Source organism: Bicyclus anynana, chromosome 25, assembly GCF_947172395.1.
Source record: "Bicyclus anynana chromosome 25, ilBicAnyn1.1, whole genome shotgun sequence".
In the NCBI taxonomy this organism is placed as follows: Eukaryota; Metazoa; Arthropoda; class Insecta; order Lepidoptera; family Nymphalidae; genus Bicyclus; species Bicyclus anynana.
In genome coordinates this window covers 9,000,246-9,014,618 of record NC_069107.1, presented here as the reverse complement: position 1 = coordinate 9,014,618, position 14,373 = coordinate 9,000,246, and the positions used below count along the sequence as shown (strand labels likewise).

The following is a 14,373-nucleotide window of genomic DNA, read 5'->3' as shown; positions in this document are numbered from 1 at the left end:
GAATTGATAAGGCCATTGAAGAGCAAGCTCTTGGTGGATTATCCTATTTGATTATGTCTGAGCAAATACTTAAATATACTTAAACAATACACATCACTATCTAGCCCCAAAGTAAGCATACAGAGTAGCTTGTGTTATGGGTGCTAAGATAGTTGATATTATAATATTAATATACATTATATACTACATATAAATACTTATATAATGTATAAATACACACAGACACTGGAAAACACCCATGTTCATCACACAAATATTTTCTAGTTGTGGAAATCGAACCCACGGCCGTGGATGTAGAAAGCAGGGTCACTACCCACTGCGCCACGCGGCCGTCACGTACGAAAATATATTTTGCCGTAAGCCGTAATAGCCCTGAGGATATGATCTCTGCCTTCGATTCGGAGGGCGTGGGTTCGAAACCGCACGCATCACCAATTTTAACCATCAGTTATGTGACATTTGAAAAATTAAATATCATATGCCTCAAACGGTGAAAACATCATGTGGAAACCTGCTTATCAGAGAATTTCCTTAATCCTCTACGTGTGTGAAATTTTGCTAATCTACATTGGGCCAGCGTGGTGGACTATAAGCCCTCGCATTCTGAGAAGAGACTTGTGCTCGACAGTGAGCCAAATATGGGTTGTTATGATGATGATGATATTTTTCCGAAAATACAGTATAGTACATAGTTTTTTTTGTAAACACACTGTATAGTCCACAAGAGAGGAAGTGAGCGATATATCTATTATTACGAAATATTTTTTTGCGGTCTTTTTTTAGGATTCCGTAGTCCGTCCGTTATTATTATTATTATTAATTAGTTATTATTATTTTATTATTCTACAAAAAACATATTTTAAAGTAGGCCTAACCATAGTGCAACACAAACCACAGTTAATACATTACATAATACAATATTTAAGAAAAAAATTTATTAACAAACAAAAAGAGAAGTAAAACAAAGAACAATCATTAGCGGGTAGTTAAATAAATATCATAATTATAGTGTGAGTAAACTGATGGTGCGACACTACACAATTTCGCCATTTACATACTTAATGATACCTGCCTTCGGCCGCGCACTTAGTGATAAACCGGCCTTCGACCGGAACTTTGTAATAGGGCCTCCGACCGTGGCTTCGGCTGAGAATTTTACCTAAGCACATAAATCGCGCGGCTTCGGCCACGCACTTAATGATAAACCGGCCTTTGGCCGGAAGATTGTGATAGGGCCTCCTACCGTGGCTTCGGCCGAGCATTTTACCTAAGCACACCAAAAGCGCGGCCTTTGGCCGCGCACATAATGATGCACCGGCCTTCGGCCGGAAGTTTGTGCTAGGGCCTCCGACCGTGGCTTCGGCCGAGCATTTTACCTAAGCACACCAAAAGCGCGGCCTTTGGCCGCGCACATAATGATGCACCGGCCTTCGGCCGGAAGTTTGTGCTAGGGCCTCCGACCGTGGCTTCGGCCGAGCATTTTACCTAAGCACACCAAAAGCGCGGCCTTTGGCCGCGCACTTAATGATGCACCGGCCTTCGGCCGGAAGATTGTGATAGGGCCTCCGACCGTGGCTTCGGCCGAGCATTTTACCTAAGCACACAAAAAGCGCGGCCTTTGGCCGCGCACTTAATGATGCACCGGCCTTCTGCCGGAAGTTTGTGATAGGGCCTCCGACCGTGGCTTTGGCTGAGCAATTTACCTAAGCACACAAAACGCGCGGCCTTCGGACTTGGATTCGCCCACCGAGCGTTCCGTAGAATTTTTTGAATATTTGCTAACTTATGTTGGACGTATAAATTATCGTACTTTGTAATAAAGGTAATAAATAAATCCGAAATTAACCATCTAAAAAGTGCGAAAGAAATAAATAAATTAAACAAATAAAAAAACCCGACTGCATAAAGTATAAAAACACTGAAAAGAAAAAAACAAGCTCCGTTATTATTATTATTATTATTATTATTATAGTCCAGAAGTGTAGAAAGCAATTAGAAAACAGTCGGGACCTATTAAATAATGTAGAAGAAAATCATTCTATCCAATATCCAAGGTCTCAAAAATCACTGCCTTTTGTATCCGACTCTTGATCCAACAGTTAAGCGAAAGCTTCTTAAGGTGTTGGTCGAAGCTTTTCGCTATAAGACCATTGACTGAAACAACTATCGGAACAATAATAGTTGACTCAACATTCCATAAACTAACACAAAAATAATTTTTCAAATTCTAACCTATTGTTGTTCGTGAGTAGATAAGGTAGAAGTACGAAATTGTCTGAACAGGCTCTTTTTTTTATTCTTTACAAGTTAGCCCTTGACTACAATCTCACCTGATGGTAAGTGATGATGCAGTCTAAGATGGAAGCGGGCTAACTTGTTAGGAGGAGGATGAAAATCCACACCCCTTTCAGTTTTTACCTCCGTCTTGTATATCCACCGCGCATATCACTGCGCCACGGAGGCCGTTAAAACTGCTGAACGGCTGAACGAGTGTGGCATGATGACGTCACGCATAGTCGCGTGACGTCATAGCGAGAGTCGATTTTTATGCGAACATTGAATGCATGTAAAATTATAAGTAGTTGGTATTATTAAATTGAGAGCTGTGATAGCCCAGTGGATATGACCTCTGCCTCCGATTCCGGAGGGTGTGGGTTCGAATCCGGTCTGGGGCATGCACCTCCAACTTTTCAGTTGTGTGCATTTTAAGAAATTAAATATCACGTGTCTCAATCGGTGAAGGAAAACTTCGCGAGGAAACTTGCATACCAGAGAATTATCTTAATTTTCTGCGGGTGTGAAGTCTGCCAATCCGCGTTGGGCCAGCGTGGTGGACTATTGGCCTTACCTCTCTCTTTCTGAGAGGAGACTCAAGTTCAGCAGTGAGCCGAATATGGGTTGACGACGACGATTATTAAATAAAAAATGATTAGTGTATCTGTATAAAAGCTTTATTGTGACAAAGTTGCAAGTGATTTAGCGTACATATTAACATTCGCCATTGGTTAAAATTATTTAATTACCGCTCAAATATTAAAAATGGCTATATAGTGGGCCGTTATAATAGGCTGATAATGATGATGAAGATGATGATGACAGAAAAAGTACCATATGGGTAATATAGTCTCTGTATATCTCTGTAACCACAGAACATTAAGTGCTTAAGCTAACTTATACTTTTTTATATAGGCCCAGCCTATATAAAAAAGTGTGTCGTGTACATACTAAAAATGCACGATTTCAACAAAAAATAAAATTCACAGTTGCAAAAGCTCTTAAAAACTGTGAATTCTAATGAAAATAAACGATTTTTCGTCATTTATTGTTTTCTGTACCGTGCTAGGCTCTTGGTCTCCATGGGTAAAATATACAAAACGGTTGTAAGACCTGTCGTGCTGTATGGATCAGAATGTTGGGCGGAGAAAGGGACGAATAGTAAACGAATGCATGTGAACGAAATGCGTATGTTGATATGTGTGGTGTGACAAGAATAGATAAAATAAGGAATGAGTATATAAGAGGAAGTCTGAAGGTGGCGCCAGTGACAGAAAAATTGAGGAGTAGAAGGTTAGCTTGGTATGGACATGTAATGCGTAGGGAGGAAAGTCATATTACTAGAAAAATGTTGAATGTGCAGGTGGAAGGACATAAGAGGAGATGACGGCCAAAGAAGAGATGGTTGGATTGTGTGGAAGAGGACATGTGTGTAAAAGGAGCGAATGATGAGTTGACGAGTAATTCGAGACGAATGGAAAAGATTGACATATTTTACGACCCCATTTAAGTGTGATAAGGGTAAGGAAACGATGCTAAGCTCTTGGTCTCCCCGTCCGTTTAATAATGTGCTCGGACAATCCACTCGACTACTTTTGGTTGAAGACCTGTAAATAAGTAATTAACATTGTTCTAACTTCTACCTTAGATAGCAAACAGTAACAAGTTGTATTCAATGGCACGAGCCCTTCACTGCGAGCTCACCGGACCTATTATGTATCTCGGTGTACCATTCAATCCATGAGCACTCCTAAGCCATGTTAGTAAAGTGGTTATGATCTGTCTCCGATTCGAAGGTTGTAGTTTAAAATAATTACTAATAATATTAATAATCACGTGTTTCAAACGGTGAAGGAAAAATATCGTGGGGAAACCTGCATACCTCAGTTTTTTTTATTTCTTTACGTGTGTGAAGCCAATCCAGATTAACTCCTCTCATTCTAAGAGGAGACTTGTGCTCAACAGTGAGGCAAATATGGGTTGTCAATGACAAACTGACTCCTGGCCTGAGCTGGGAATCTAAAAACTTTCTGTTAAGAGAAATGTAACTGCGCCAGAAAGCAAATATAGTCGTCAGGAATGCATGCTCTTTTTATTTAAAGAATATGTAGCATTATGCTGAGTTGGCTCCCTTTACTGGTTTATACCACACATCGCAGGATATTGTCCTGACGATTAATAGAACAAATTGTGTTGTGTGGCATAATGCTATAATAAAACATTTTTCTTTCTTTCTGAATGTTAGGAAGACAGTAAATTACCGTTAAGGCCTGGTGGAAATTGCATTTTTGTTGAAGGAAAGACCATGTCTATTGTTTTTGGTGACGAGGTTGACGTTGCTGGTGGATCTGTTGTTATCCCTGATGTTACGGAATCTGCGGAGTAAACAAAATGTAATAAGACTATTTGTTTTACGTATAAGAAAATTGTGATTTTAAGTTAAGTTAAGTTATTTTATATTTCTGGAAGACGGTTTTGATTTTCATCTAAGACCCTGTATTATTTTATATATTTAATTTTGTACAATGACCAGAATCCCAGGTCGGTCTAAATGCGTCAAAATGCCACGTTCAGTTCTATAAACTGTGAATTGTTGAAAAGGGCACGTCAGGGCTATTGAATGATATCAATAATAATATTGGGACAAACCAGACAGTGGCAGGAACGTAAAAAGCTCAACGCGGCCGGGCAAATCAGTGTCTTTCCCGTACTGGCATTTACACTACTCTGGCACTACCTAAGTATACGCGCGGCCTCAGGCCATGCGCATTACCACTCTCCGCTGTGACTCAGAGTAACCATGTGCAGCCTCTGGCCGCGCGCGTGTCTGTCTTCTTTGTCTATTTGTAGAAACTGATAGTTTCTACAAATAGGTTAATAACTGACCGATGCCACATGATTTCGACTACGTATTTCTCGTTCCCGCGAGAATACGTAGTTAAAATGTAGCCTATGGTACTCATAAATAACGTGGCCTTCTAGTTTTGTCTAAGAATTTTCCAAATCAATTTAGTGGATCCAGAAATTACCCCCACAAGCTTTTAATACACACACACATCGGTATAATATTAGTATAGATAACATTTTAGATAATTGGTTCATACAACAAAAAGTTTTTCAACAAAATGGCTGAATACCTTTAACTTCTTTTCTCGGTTGGGCTGTTGTTGTTGTCACCGGCGGAGTTGTTGTATTTCTTGTGTATATATAATATTGTAATTGGTCTGTAAATTTAATATTAATAAATTAATTTTTTGAAGCTATAGCTGTACGAAACAAGTAGGTAGGTATGTTAACTTTGGTTTAACATTGACTTTTTTTTTATTCTTTACAAGTTAGTCCTTGACTACAATCTCACCTGATGGTAAATCATGATGTAATCTAAGATGGAAGCGGGCTAGCTTGTTAGGAGGAGGATGAAAATCCACACTCCTTTCGGTTTCTACACGACATCGTACCGGAACGCTAAATCGCTTAGCGGTACGTATTTTTCGGTAACTAGCCACGGCCGAAGCTTCCCACCAGCTAAAAAACTACTATAAAAGACTAGCAGATCCCACGCGGTCAGAAGATACGAACGCCGGAAGTGCGTTTCATATTTTTAACGGACTTCCAAAAAGGAGAAGGTTCTACTATGTATGTCAGCGATAATTCCGTCATTTATAAACCGATCTTGAAAATTCTTTTTTGTTTTTAAGGTTTGGTTCTAGGGTGGTGATAATATTTATGACTCATTCAGTACGAGTTGCCTGGATATTCACTACGTAAGGATGCCACCGTTTGCGACGTCCTTTTATTCTGTATTAATAAGGTATGTAGGTACAGATTATATTGTAATTTTCAACTAACTATACTTATTTGATGCGCGGTGGATTTAATGACGGAGGTCCTGGGTTCGATCTCCGATGGTGCCGCTTGAGGTTTTCTTAATTGGTCCAGGTCTAGCTGGTGGGAGGCTTCGGCCGTGGCTAGTTACCACCCTACCGATAAAGACGTACCGCCAAGCGATTTAGCGTTCCGGTACGATGTCGTGTATAAACCGAAAGGAGTGTGGATTTTCATCCTCCTCCTAACAAGTTAGCCCGCTTCCATCTTAGATTACATCATCAGGTAAGATTCTAGTAAAGTAAAGTAGTAAAGTAAAATAGTAAAGTAAAGTATATTTGCCAGATGGTCTAAAGCGTAGACCTTCTGCGGGTTACTGGCTTTTACTTTTCTTATTAATTCTTCAATAATTTCTTGACGGTTTGTGGTTTCTTAAAATTTGTTCTTGGTATACAGGTACTGCCTGATTGTGATACTTCCGTCTTGATTCGGTCCACTGTCGCTCTGCTCACACCACAAACAAATGCGGCCATTTCACGTGGTTTGTTGAAATTTAGAGAAGCCACTTTATTCGGATCACTTTTCAATTCATTGAGAAACAGGAATACGTTGTGAATCAGTGTTCGAGCTTGAGGGCTAATATCGCCATGTAATTTCTTCAGATCAACGTTAGAAAATAAAGTATCCATAGTGCGCAACGAGTAACACATGAATGTATTTATTTAATTGCAGTAAACACATTTATAGCAAAAAAAATACGCAATGCAATTACATTAGAAACCGACCAATCAGAATCGTCCAAATCATTATTGACTCATCATTAGCACGTGCGCAGGTAGCCAGCAGCAGGTAGGTTTATCGATAATTAGGGTGCGCAGGTAGGCGCGCTGCACATTCCTATCTTTTTTGACTTTTATGACCGGACGACTCAGATGATAACGCGCATACTATAGTAAAGTAAAGTAAAAGTAAAGTAACTTGTAAAGAATAAAAAAAAAATACTGTGTCCACGATAAATCTTAAGCGTATTGTTGTATGGCCAAACTCGAGTAATACTCGCACATAAAGGGTTCCGTACTATGATTAAGACAAACAGGTGACAGACGGACGGACAACGGAGTCCTAACAGTGGAATTCAAAGACGTTGCAGGGGCACCCCCAGGGGTACATTCACCCGCTGAGAGAATTCTCAAACACGGAGTTTAAATTTGACACGAATTTAAAACGATTCCCTGGGGGCGCCCTCACAACGTCTACGAATTTTACTGTTAGTAATAGGGTACGTTTAACCCGTTGGTTACGGAACCCTAAAAAGGAATGTATGTCACACTTCGTAGTGTTTCCACTCTTAATATAATTGTCTATAAGTTTTATTAGATTGAGAATCTGTGATACTTTCGTCATGTTACAAAAGCTGAAACTGAAGGGGATAACCCTTCCACTCACCTGGATATGGGTTGTTGGGGGTCAGTTCATCTGCAGTGCAGTGGTCTTCTTGTAGTATAGTGACGTTTTTTATTATCGTATTTAGAACCTTGTCACCGAGGTTTATCACTTCTATGATGATCTGAAACGAGAATACCGGGAAGTAGGCAAACGTTTTGGACTTGCCAATGCACAACTTTAAGCAATGTGTTAAAAACATTTACTTAGTCAAGGTTACTACACTATTGATGAGTTCCTTAACGATAAAAGTGCTTGGAGGCCATTGGATCAGCCTCCACCTTCACACAGGAAGTAAAACTATAAGAAATTGTAATTGTTATCAATTGTAAATTATAGTACTGTATGACTTTTTCATTTCAAAAGAGCAACTGTTGAGTTTCTTGCCGTTATCTTCTCAGCAGAACCTGCCTTCCGAACCGGTGGTAGAATCTTTACAAATAGTCAACTGACGTGTCAAAAGTGCTTGTAAATTTAACCCTACTTGAAATAAATGAATTTTGATTTGATTTGATTTGAAATAAGATTAAGGTTGTCCTCCCACGAGCCTATCGGCACGCGATTGGTTTATTGTACAAGTACTTGTTATCGCCGCTTTGCAACGATTTGCGGTACAGACGGGTTCAGTGTGCTCGTGGCGTTCGAGCCGTCCACATCTCTTGTTGTGTAATTCTTTATGGGTTACTTGGGATAGGCGGGGAGAGTGACTTGAGTGGAAAAGGGGAGTGCTAGTCGACTATCAAAGGACCTTACACACATCGTTCACAAGTACGTGACTTCACTCAAGGTCATTCTCTGCCATTCTAGGGTCTTATTTTAACTAACCTAACCTAACCTAACCTAACCTTTGTTCGACATTAGTTTTCTTATATTTGTAATCACTTTTGAGTCCTATAATATACTAATTACTCGATAGTTTGATACAATTTAGCAATGTTCCGCACACAAGGCAACCTCTCAAATTCCTGTTTGGTATGATTATGTATATTGTGCTGAATCAGGATCAGGTAGGAAAAAGATACGTCTTTTTCACGTAAACTTAGAAGTTTGATTTTTTCACAAGTTGTGAACTCAAGTATATTCTTAAGGTTTAAACTTTTACTTGATACCTTTTTGTCATAGAGAAGTACACTTTTACCTGAAAGTCATGATCAAATTTCTTAAGTGACATCACAGGGTCAAAGCGTAACGTATCAGAGTTGAAATCAAAAAGTTCGTCTTCATGTATCCTTGTCGTGATCTCAAAAAGTATGTAGTCCTTTCTTGTTTCGTTGTTCTGAAGCAACTGCTCATATGTCAAATTTTCTGGTACTTGGTATATACGGAATGTAAATCTACAATCAAATTGAAGTTTATTTGACATCGACTGTTTGATCATCAAAATCAGCTCGACCGCTTTGCTGTGTAACAAACAAGTATATACTAACAGATGCCCACGATTTCGTCCATGTGGAATTTGTAAACTACAAATCCGACAACCTCGACATATTAACGAGACAATCGTTAAAACTATGTAGAAGTGGTGGCGGGAGGAATACCAGCATACTCTCTATAACCTGCTTAAAGACCTTGACCTCGCTAGAACTGCAGAAAGTTCTGTCCAAAGCTGCTATAGTAAGATCTTATTCTTGGCTAGGTAGAGAGAGCAACACGAGTGGAGAAGGGAAGTGTTAACTGTATTTTCTCAATTGCTTATATTTATTTATACGATAACAAAACACAAATAAGTCTTTTTAAATTGTTTGTCTGTCTGTCAGTTTGTCTGACAATGAGGTGGCTGAACCAATTTAAATGGGACTTTAACTAATAGATAGAAGAGGTTGTTGAGCAACGTATAGGATACTTTTTGTCCCGAAAAAATACATGGTCCCCGCGGGAATTGTGAAAAACTGAAATTCACGTGGACGAAGTCGTAGACGTACTTTACTACAGTCAACTCACCCTCCCAATTTTACGATATCAAAACTGGAGGAGAAACAACCCCTTTCAGTCAGATCACGATTGTAGGAAGGAGACAACAGAATCACGGAGCCGTTCTCATTCCTTAAGGAAGCAATTAATAAGGATTCGTCTGGGCCTGGAAATAATTTACAAGATTAGATGCTGTTTTAGTTAGGATTATTCGTTAGTGAATAAGTAATTGAGGGGTGTAAGGGGGGGCAGACATTCTCCCCAACTGCCAACCTCACCTGCTCGTGGTGCACCCTGCAGATGGACCGACGAGGTTCTGGCGACCGACGAATGGCGGTATATCCATTCCCACAGGCTAGATTACGAAATGCCTCAAATCGGTGTCGGTGCAAGTAATCTAGCTGCACTAGATTACTAGGAGACAAAATCATGTGTAATGCTCTCACTCGAAATTGTAGACGAATACATATACGTAGGACATATGATCCAGTTAGGTAGGTCCAATTTCGAGAAAGAGGTGAACCGCCGAATTCAACTCAGCTGGGCCGCATTCGGGAAACTTTGCGATATCATTTCAACCGATATTACTCAGTGCCTGAAGATAAAAGTCTTCAAACAGTGCGTGTTACCTATGGTTCCGAGACTTGGTCGCTAACTATAGGCCTCATAAGAAGGTACAAAACGGCACAAGTCACTAAACGGGCGATGGAACGAGCTATGCTAGAAGTATTTTTGCGTGATCAAATCAGAAATTAGGAGATCCGCAGGAGAACCAAAGTCACCGACATAGCTCAACGTGTCACGAACCTGAAGTGGCAATGGGCGGGGCACATAGTTCGATGAGCCGATGGACGTTGGGGTCCCAAGGTGCTAGAATGGCGACCCCTCACTAGAAAGCGCAGTGTTGGTCGACCTCCACTAGGTGGACTGATGACATCAAGCGAGTCGCAGGGATTCGGTGGATGCAGGCGGTTCAGGATCGTGATGTTTGGAAGTCCCTATAGTGGACGTCCATCGGCTGATATGATGATGATGATGATGATGAACAAGTAACGAGCGGTGACAGCCCAGAAGAGCGCCTGCTTTCGGTTCGGAGGGCGTATTTTAGGTTAGGTTAGGTGAATTTTAAGAAAAGCGTTTCATGTCAAATGAATGTCACCTGATAGTCTGTTATACCATCCAGTCTGCAACCAACCGCAGAAATTTGGGTTTCCTGCACAACTCAAAGAATCTGTAAATGACAACCTTATATTATTATTCTTTTATTAGCAGGCGCCGTCGACTTCGTACGCCTGAAATTCTGATTTTAACAAATCCCGTAATCCGATTTTACTAATTTTGTCGGAGATTGTCAGAAATATCGGAAAGAGTACCTATAAACAAACAACAATATACTTTGAAGATGGTTCCATATAATGGGGATGATGACGAGGTTTTAATATATTGATTTTTATGATACATTCGGGTAAATAGGGTCAATGTTAACTAATTTATACATAAAAAGCAAAGATTGTCTGGATATTTGCAAAATAAATAAGATTATAAAATTTCAAAATCTATTAAAAATCTTTTATCGTAATTAGATGAAAATTCATACAGTTTTAGCTTCCTTACATTTTTTAATATATGAACTATAAACATAAACGCACAAATAACAAAGATATTAGTAATTTTGTTTGAACGCACATACAAATCTAACGATCATTACATTAGCTATGACGTCATTAGTTCGTGCCATTTTGTATGGGGCGTTTTTCAAGGATCCACGGCAGCGCCGCAAATCTGACCCTTTAAATCCCTGTAGCTCCGAAAGTAATGATCGCAGATACCCTGTTCCTTTTACAAAATTGCTTTGCTATTAGCATACTCTTAATTTATATACAATTTAAAAAACTGTCATCATCCCTAAAGATAGGAAAACAGGGGATGATTGATTTTTTACCATTAATTATAATGTATTGTAATATAACACACAACCGACCATAATTTTTTTATTGAGTAATCCGATTTTGCTAATTCTTTTTCGTCGGAAAGAGTATAAGCAAGCAACAATATATTTTAAGGCTAATTCCAAGCTTAACTTCCGGCCAATTTAGCATTTTTTGTACCGGTAGTAAGCCATGTTATTTGTAAGTGTTATTAGCTATATTTTAATTATGTATTTTTGCGAGAAAGAACTACATGGGTTGACCCGCAAAAATATAAATGAAGGAAAACTTAAAAAAAAAATAATTAATAACATTTTTCTATACACCATTAACAAGTCAATAATTAAAAAAATTAAAAACCCGGATTAGCCCTTGAATTTGATACCCATATTGCAATATTCAAAAACAATTTTTTTTTTCGCTTTGAGTCTAAAGCATCTCACAGTCGTCGTGTTGGTTTTTTTTTAATTTCACCTATCTAAGAACACTTGGGTTAACAAGACGAATTTAACGATATCTTAATTACGTAAATTCATTCAGCGGTTTGGAAGATATGAAGTAATAAAAAATATTACATACATACATACATACAAGATACGCGCGAAAAACATAACCCTTCTTTTAACCATTTTAAAGATTTTTTATTCCATTCGTAATTCCGAAAAGAATTGGAAATTTTACGTCATTTTCAGCAATCAATCAATCTGCGATACGTGAATAAACGAAGCGCGAATATGGATACTGTGTTTGTCTGTAGAGACTTTAAAAGTCACTTCAATTATAACTATTAAAATCTCAAACTTACCGCTTATAAAAAATGACCCAAAAATTAAAAAATATAAAAAACATCGATTGTTCATTATGAAATCGTAAACACGATCGCAAGACGGAATTAATACAAATATAATATATATAAAATAATATTATTTAAATGCAATTGCGACGTACGTTCTAATACACTACGAGTATTCCACTGAAATAATAAGTAGCACGTTCAATTATAATACTTTTATGAATTTGTTACTAAGTTTAGGGGAAACAGGATGTAGCAGCTTATGTTTAGTGCTGATAACCAGGGGCGTAGCTAACGCCGACCGATAGACCAGCCTTAGACCATTAAAAAGAAAGGACCTGCCTCGTAAACCGTTACCCCTCTGTCAAAGATCAAGAATCAATGATCTAACGTGTTTATAAAAACTGTTGCTATAGAATCGATGTTTCATTGTTGTAATTGTTTTCGTCGTGTAAAGAGCTCCCTAAAAATGCGGGTTTGTGTAGTTGAATGGCATAAAAAACGGCCAAAACTTGTAGTTTAGTAAAAGATGGAGTAACGTTTCATTTGTAAGTATTTCTACCACAAATTTATAAAATTTGTAACAAAAACGATTTCTAAAAATAATCGATTATTTTGATGGAACAGCAAAAAATTTATCAAGTAATCGAACATTCTTTATATATATTCTGTGGATAGTCTAAGCGATGTGTTTGTTAGTCTGTGTAAAAATTACGCGTGTGTGTATTGCGAGTCAATTATATAGTTGTGTGTAGTGTATGGACACAGAATATACTTAATGGTGGAAGACGCGGCGAGGCGTTACGAAGCGCTACACCTGCACGGCTATTCTCTAACGATGTTTTCTATAACTCGCAAGTGCGAGTTTCGAATTCTAATTATCTTTCTCATTTTACAGTATCGTGTTAAACAGAGAGAGATAGAGGTGAATTCGAAACTCGCACTTGCGAGTTATAAAAATATCGTTACACAATAGCCTAGCTGACCTCACTTTCGGCGCGTAGAGTCGCTACGATATGAAGCTGCTGAGAGGGTGATGTGGCAAAAAGCGGCCGAGTTTATGGTGCCTTGGCGAGGCGAGTGCTGCCTGGATTCATGTGCTTGCCTTCTTTGAGTGTACGTTCAGCATGTGGGCCACCCTGAAGTTGTAAACATTTACACCGTAATTTTGAATAGTCATACACCGCTAAAGTTCCCCTCCTTTGATTAAAAGACCTTACCACGTCCTTGTCTGCATCCGTATTTACTGAGCGACAAACAAAATTTATTTTTCTGCTATGACTAAAATCACGGTAATGCTTTGCTCTTTAGGGAGGTTTAACAGCGTCAAGGTACGACCGAAGCTCATGTCTGGCGGGCTACTACTAGTTTTACCTTATCAACTGATTTAGTGGCCCGAGTCTGGCGGTCATGTAGCGGTCCATTAGTGGTCTAGGTACATAGGTGTCATCTCTTCTAGGTCATAGAGACACCCTATAAAACTAAATGGTGTACACACCTTATGCTAAGACTTATTTGGAACTGTTTCCCATTAAATTTTGTAAAGTTCCAAAGTAGGTTAGATTAGGTTAGATTCGTCTTTCTTATCAGTTGTCCTCCTTCATACCTGTATCAGGTGGATGGCAATCAATAGTGTTGTGGCTTGTGATGGAGGTACCAATGGCGCACTAATGGAGTTTGTCGCCTGAGGTTTTTTTCTTCCATCAATGGCGTTAGTTGCCGAATACCAACGTGACGTCAGTTGTTCTCAGATGTATAAGGCAATGGTATTGTTGGGGCTCCAACGATTTTATATTTTTGCTTGTATATCAATTAACTGAAGGAGCTGCTGTGAACGAAGGATAGTAGAGTTGTGTGTGACAAACGCCGATCTTGAATAGGGATGATGACCTTACCTTACCTTACCTTATCAGCCGATAGACGTCCACTGCTGGACATAGGCCTCTTGCATGGACCTCCAAGCACAACGATCTCGAGCCGCCAGCATCCAGCGGCTCCCTGCAACCCGCTTGATATCCTCGGTCCATCTAGTGGGGGGTCGCCCAACACTGCGCTTTCCGGTGCGGGGTCGCCATTCCAGCACCTTGGGACCCCAACGTCCATCGTCTCTTCGAACCATGTGGCCCGCCCATTGGAACTTCAGCTTCGCGACTCGCTGAGCTATGTCAGTGACTTTGGTTCGTCTGCGGATCTCCTCAT

At 39.4% G+C, this 14,373-nt stretch overlaps 1 protein-coding gene across 1 annotated transcript; it reads right to left on the bottom strand.

Annotated features, from left to right (window-relative positions):
- Positions 1-2,916: 2,916 nt before the first annotated feature.
- LOC128199486 (uncharacterized) lies at positions 2,917-12,358 on the bottom strand. The gene is made up of 8 exons (XM_052889332.1): positions 12,187-12,358; positions 10,613-10,684; positions 9,484-9,619; positions 8,681-8,876; positions 7,546-7,666; positions 5,412-5,498; positions 4,536-4,649; positions 2,917-3,881 (listed from the first exon to the last, which is right to left on the bottom strand). The coding sequence occupies exons 1-8, from the start codon at positions 12,239-12,241 to the stop codon at positions 3,835-3,837; spliced, it is 828 nt and encodes a 275-aa protein (XP_052745292.1). The 5' UTR covers positions 12,242-12,358; the 3' UTR covers positions 2,917-3,834.
- Positions 12,359-14,373: the final 2,015 nt, after the last annotated feature.

Coding starts and splice junctions, on each gene's coding strand:
- LOC128199486 (XM_052889332.1), bottom strand. CDS start 12,241: ATGAACAATCGATGTTTTTTATATTTTTTAATTTTTGGGTCATTTTTT. Junction 10,685..12,186: donor TGGGTCATTTTTTATAAGCG/GTAAGTTTGAGA, acceptor TGTCATTTACAG/ATTCTTTGAGTTGTGCAGGA. Junction 3,882..4,535: donor ATTTCCACCAGGCCTTAACG/GTAATTTACTGT, acceptor ACTTATTTACAG/GTCTTCAACCAAAAGTAGTC.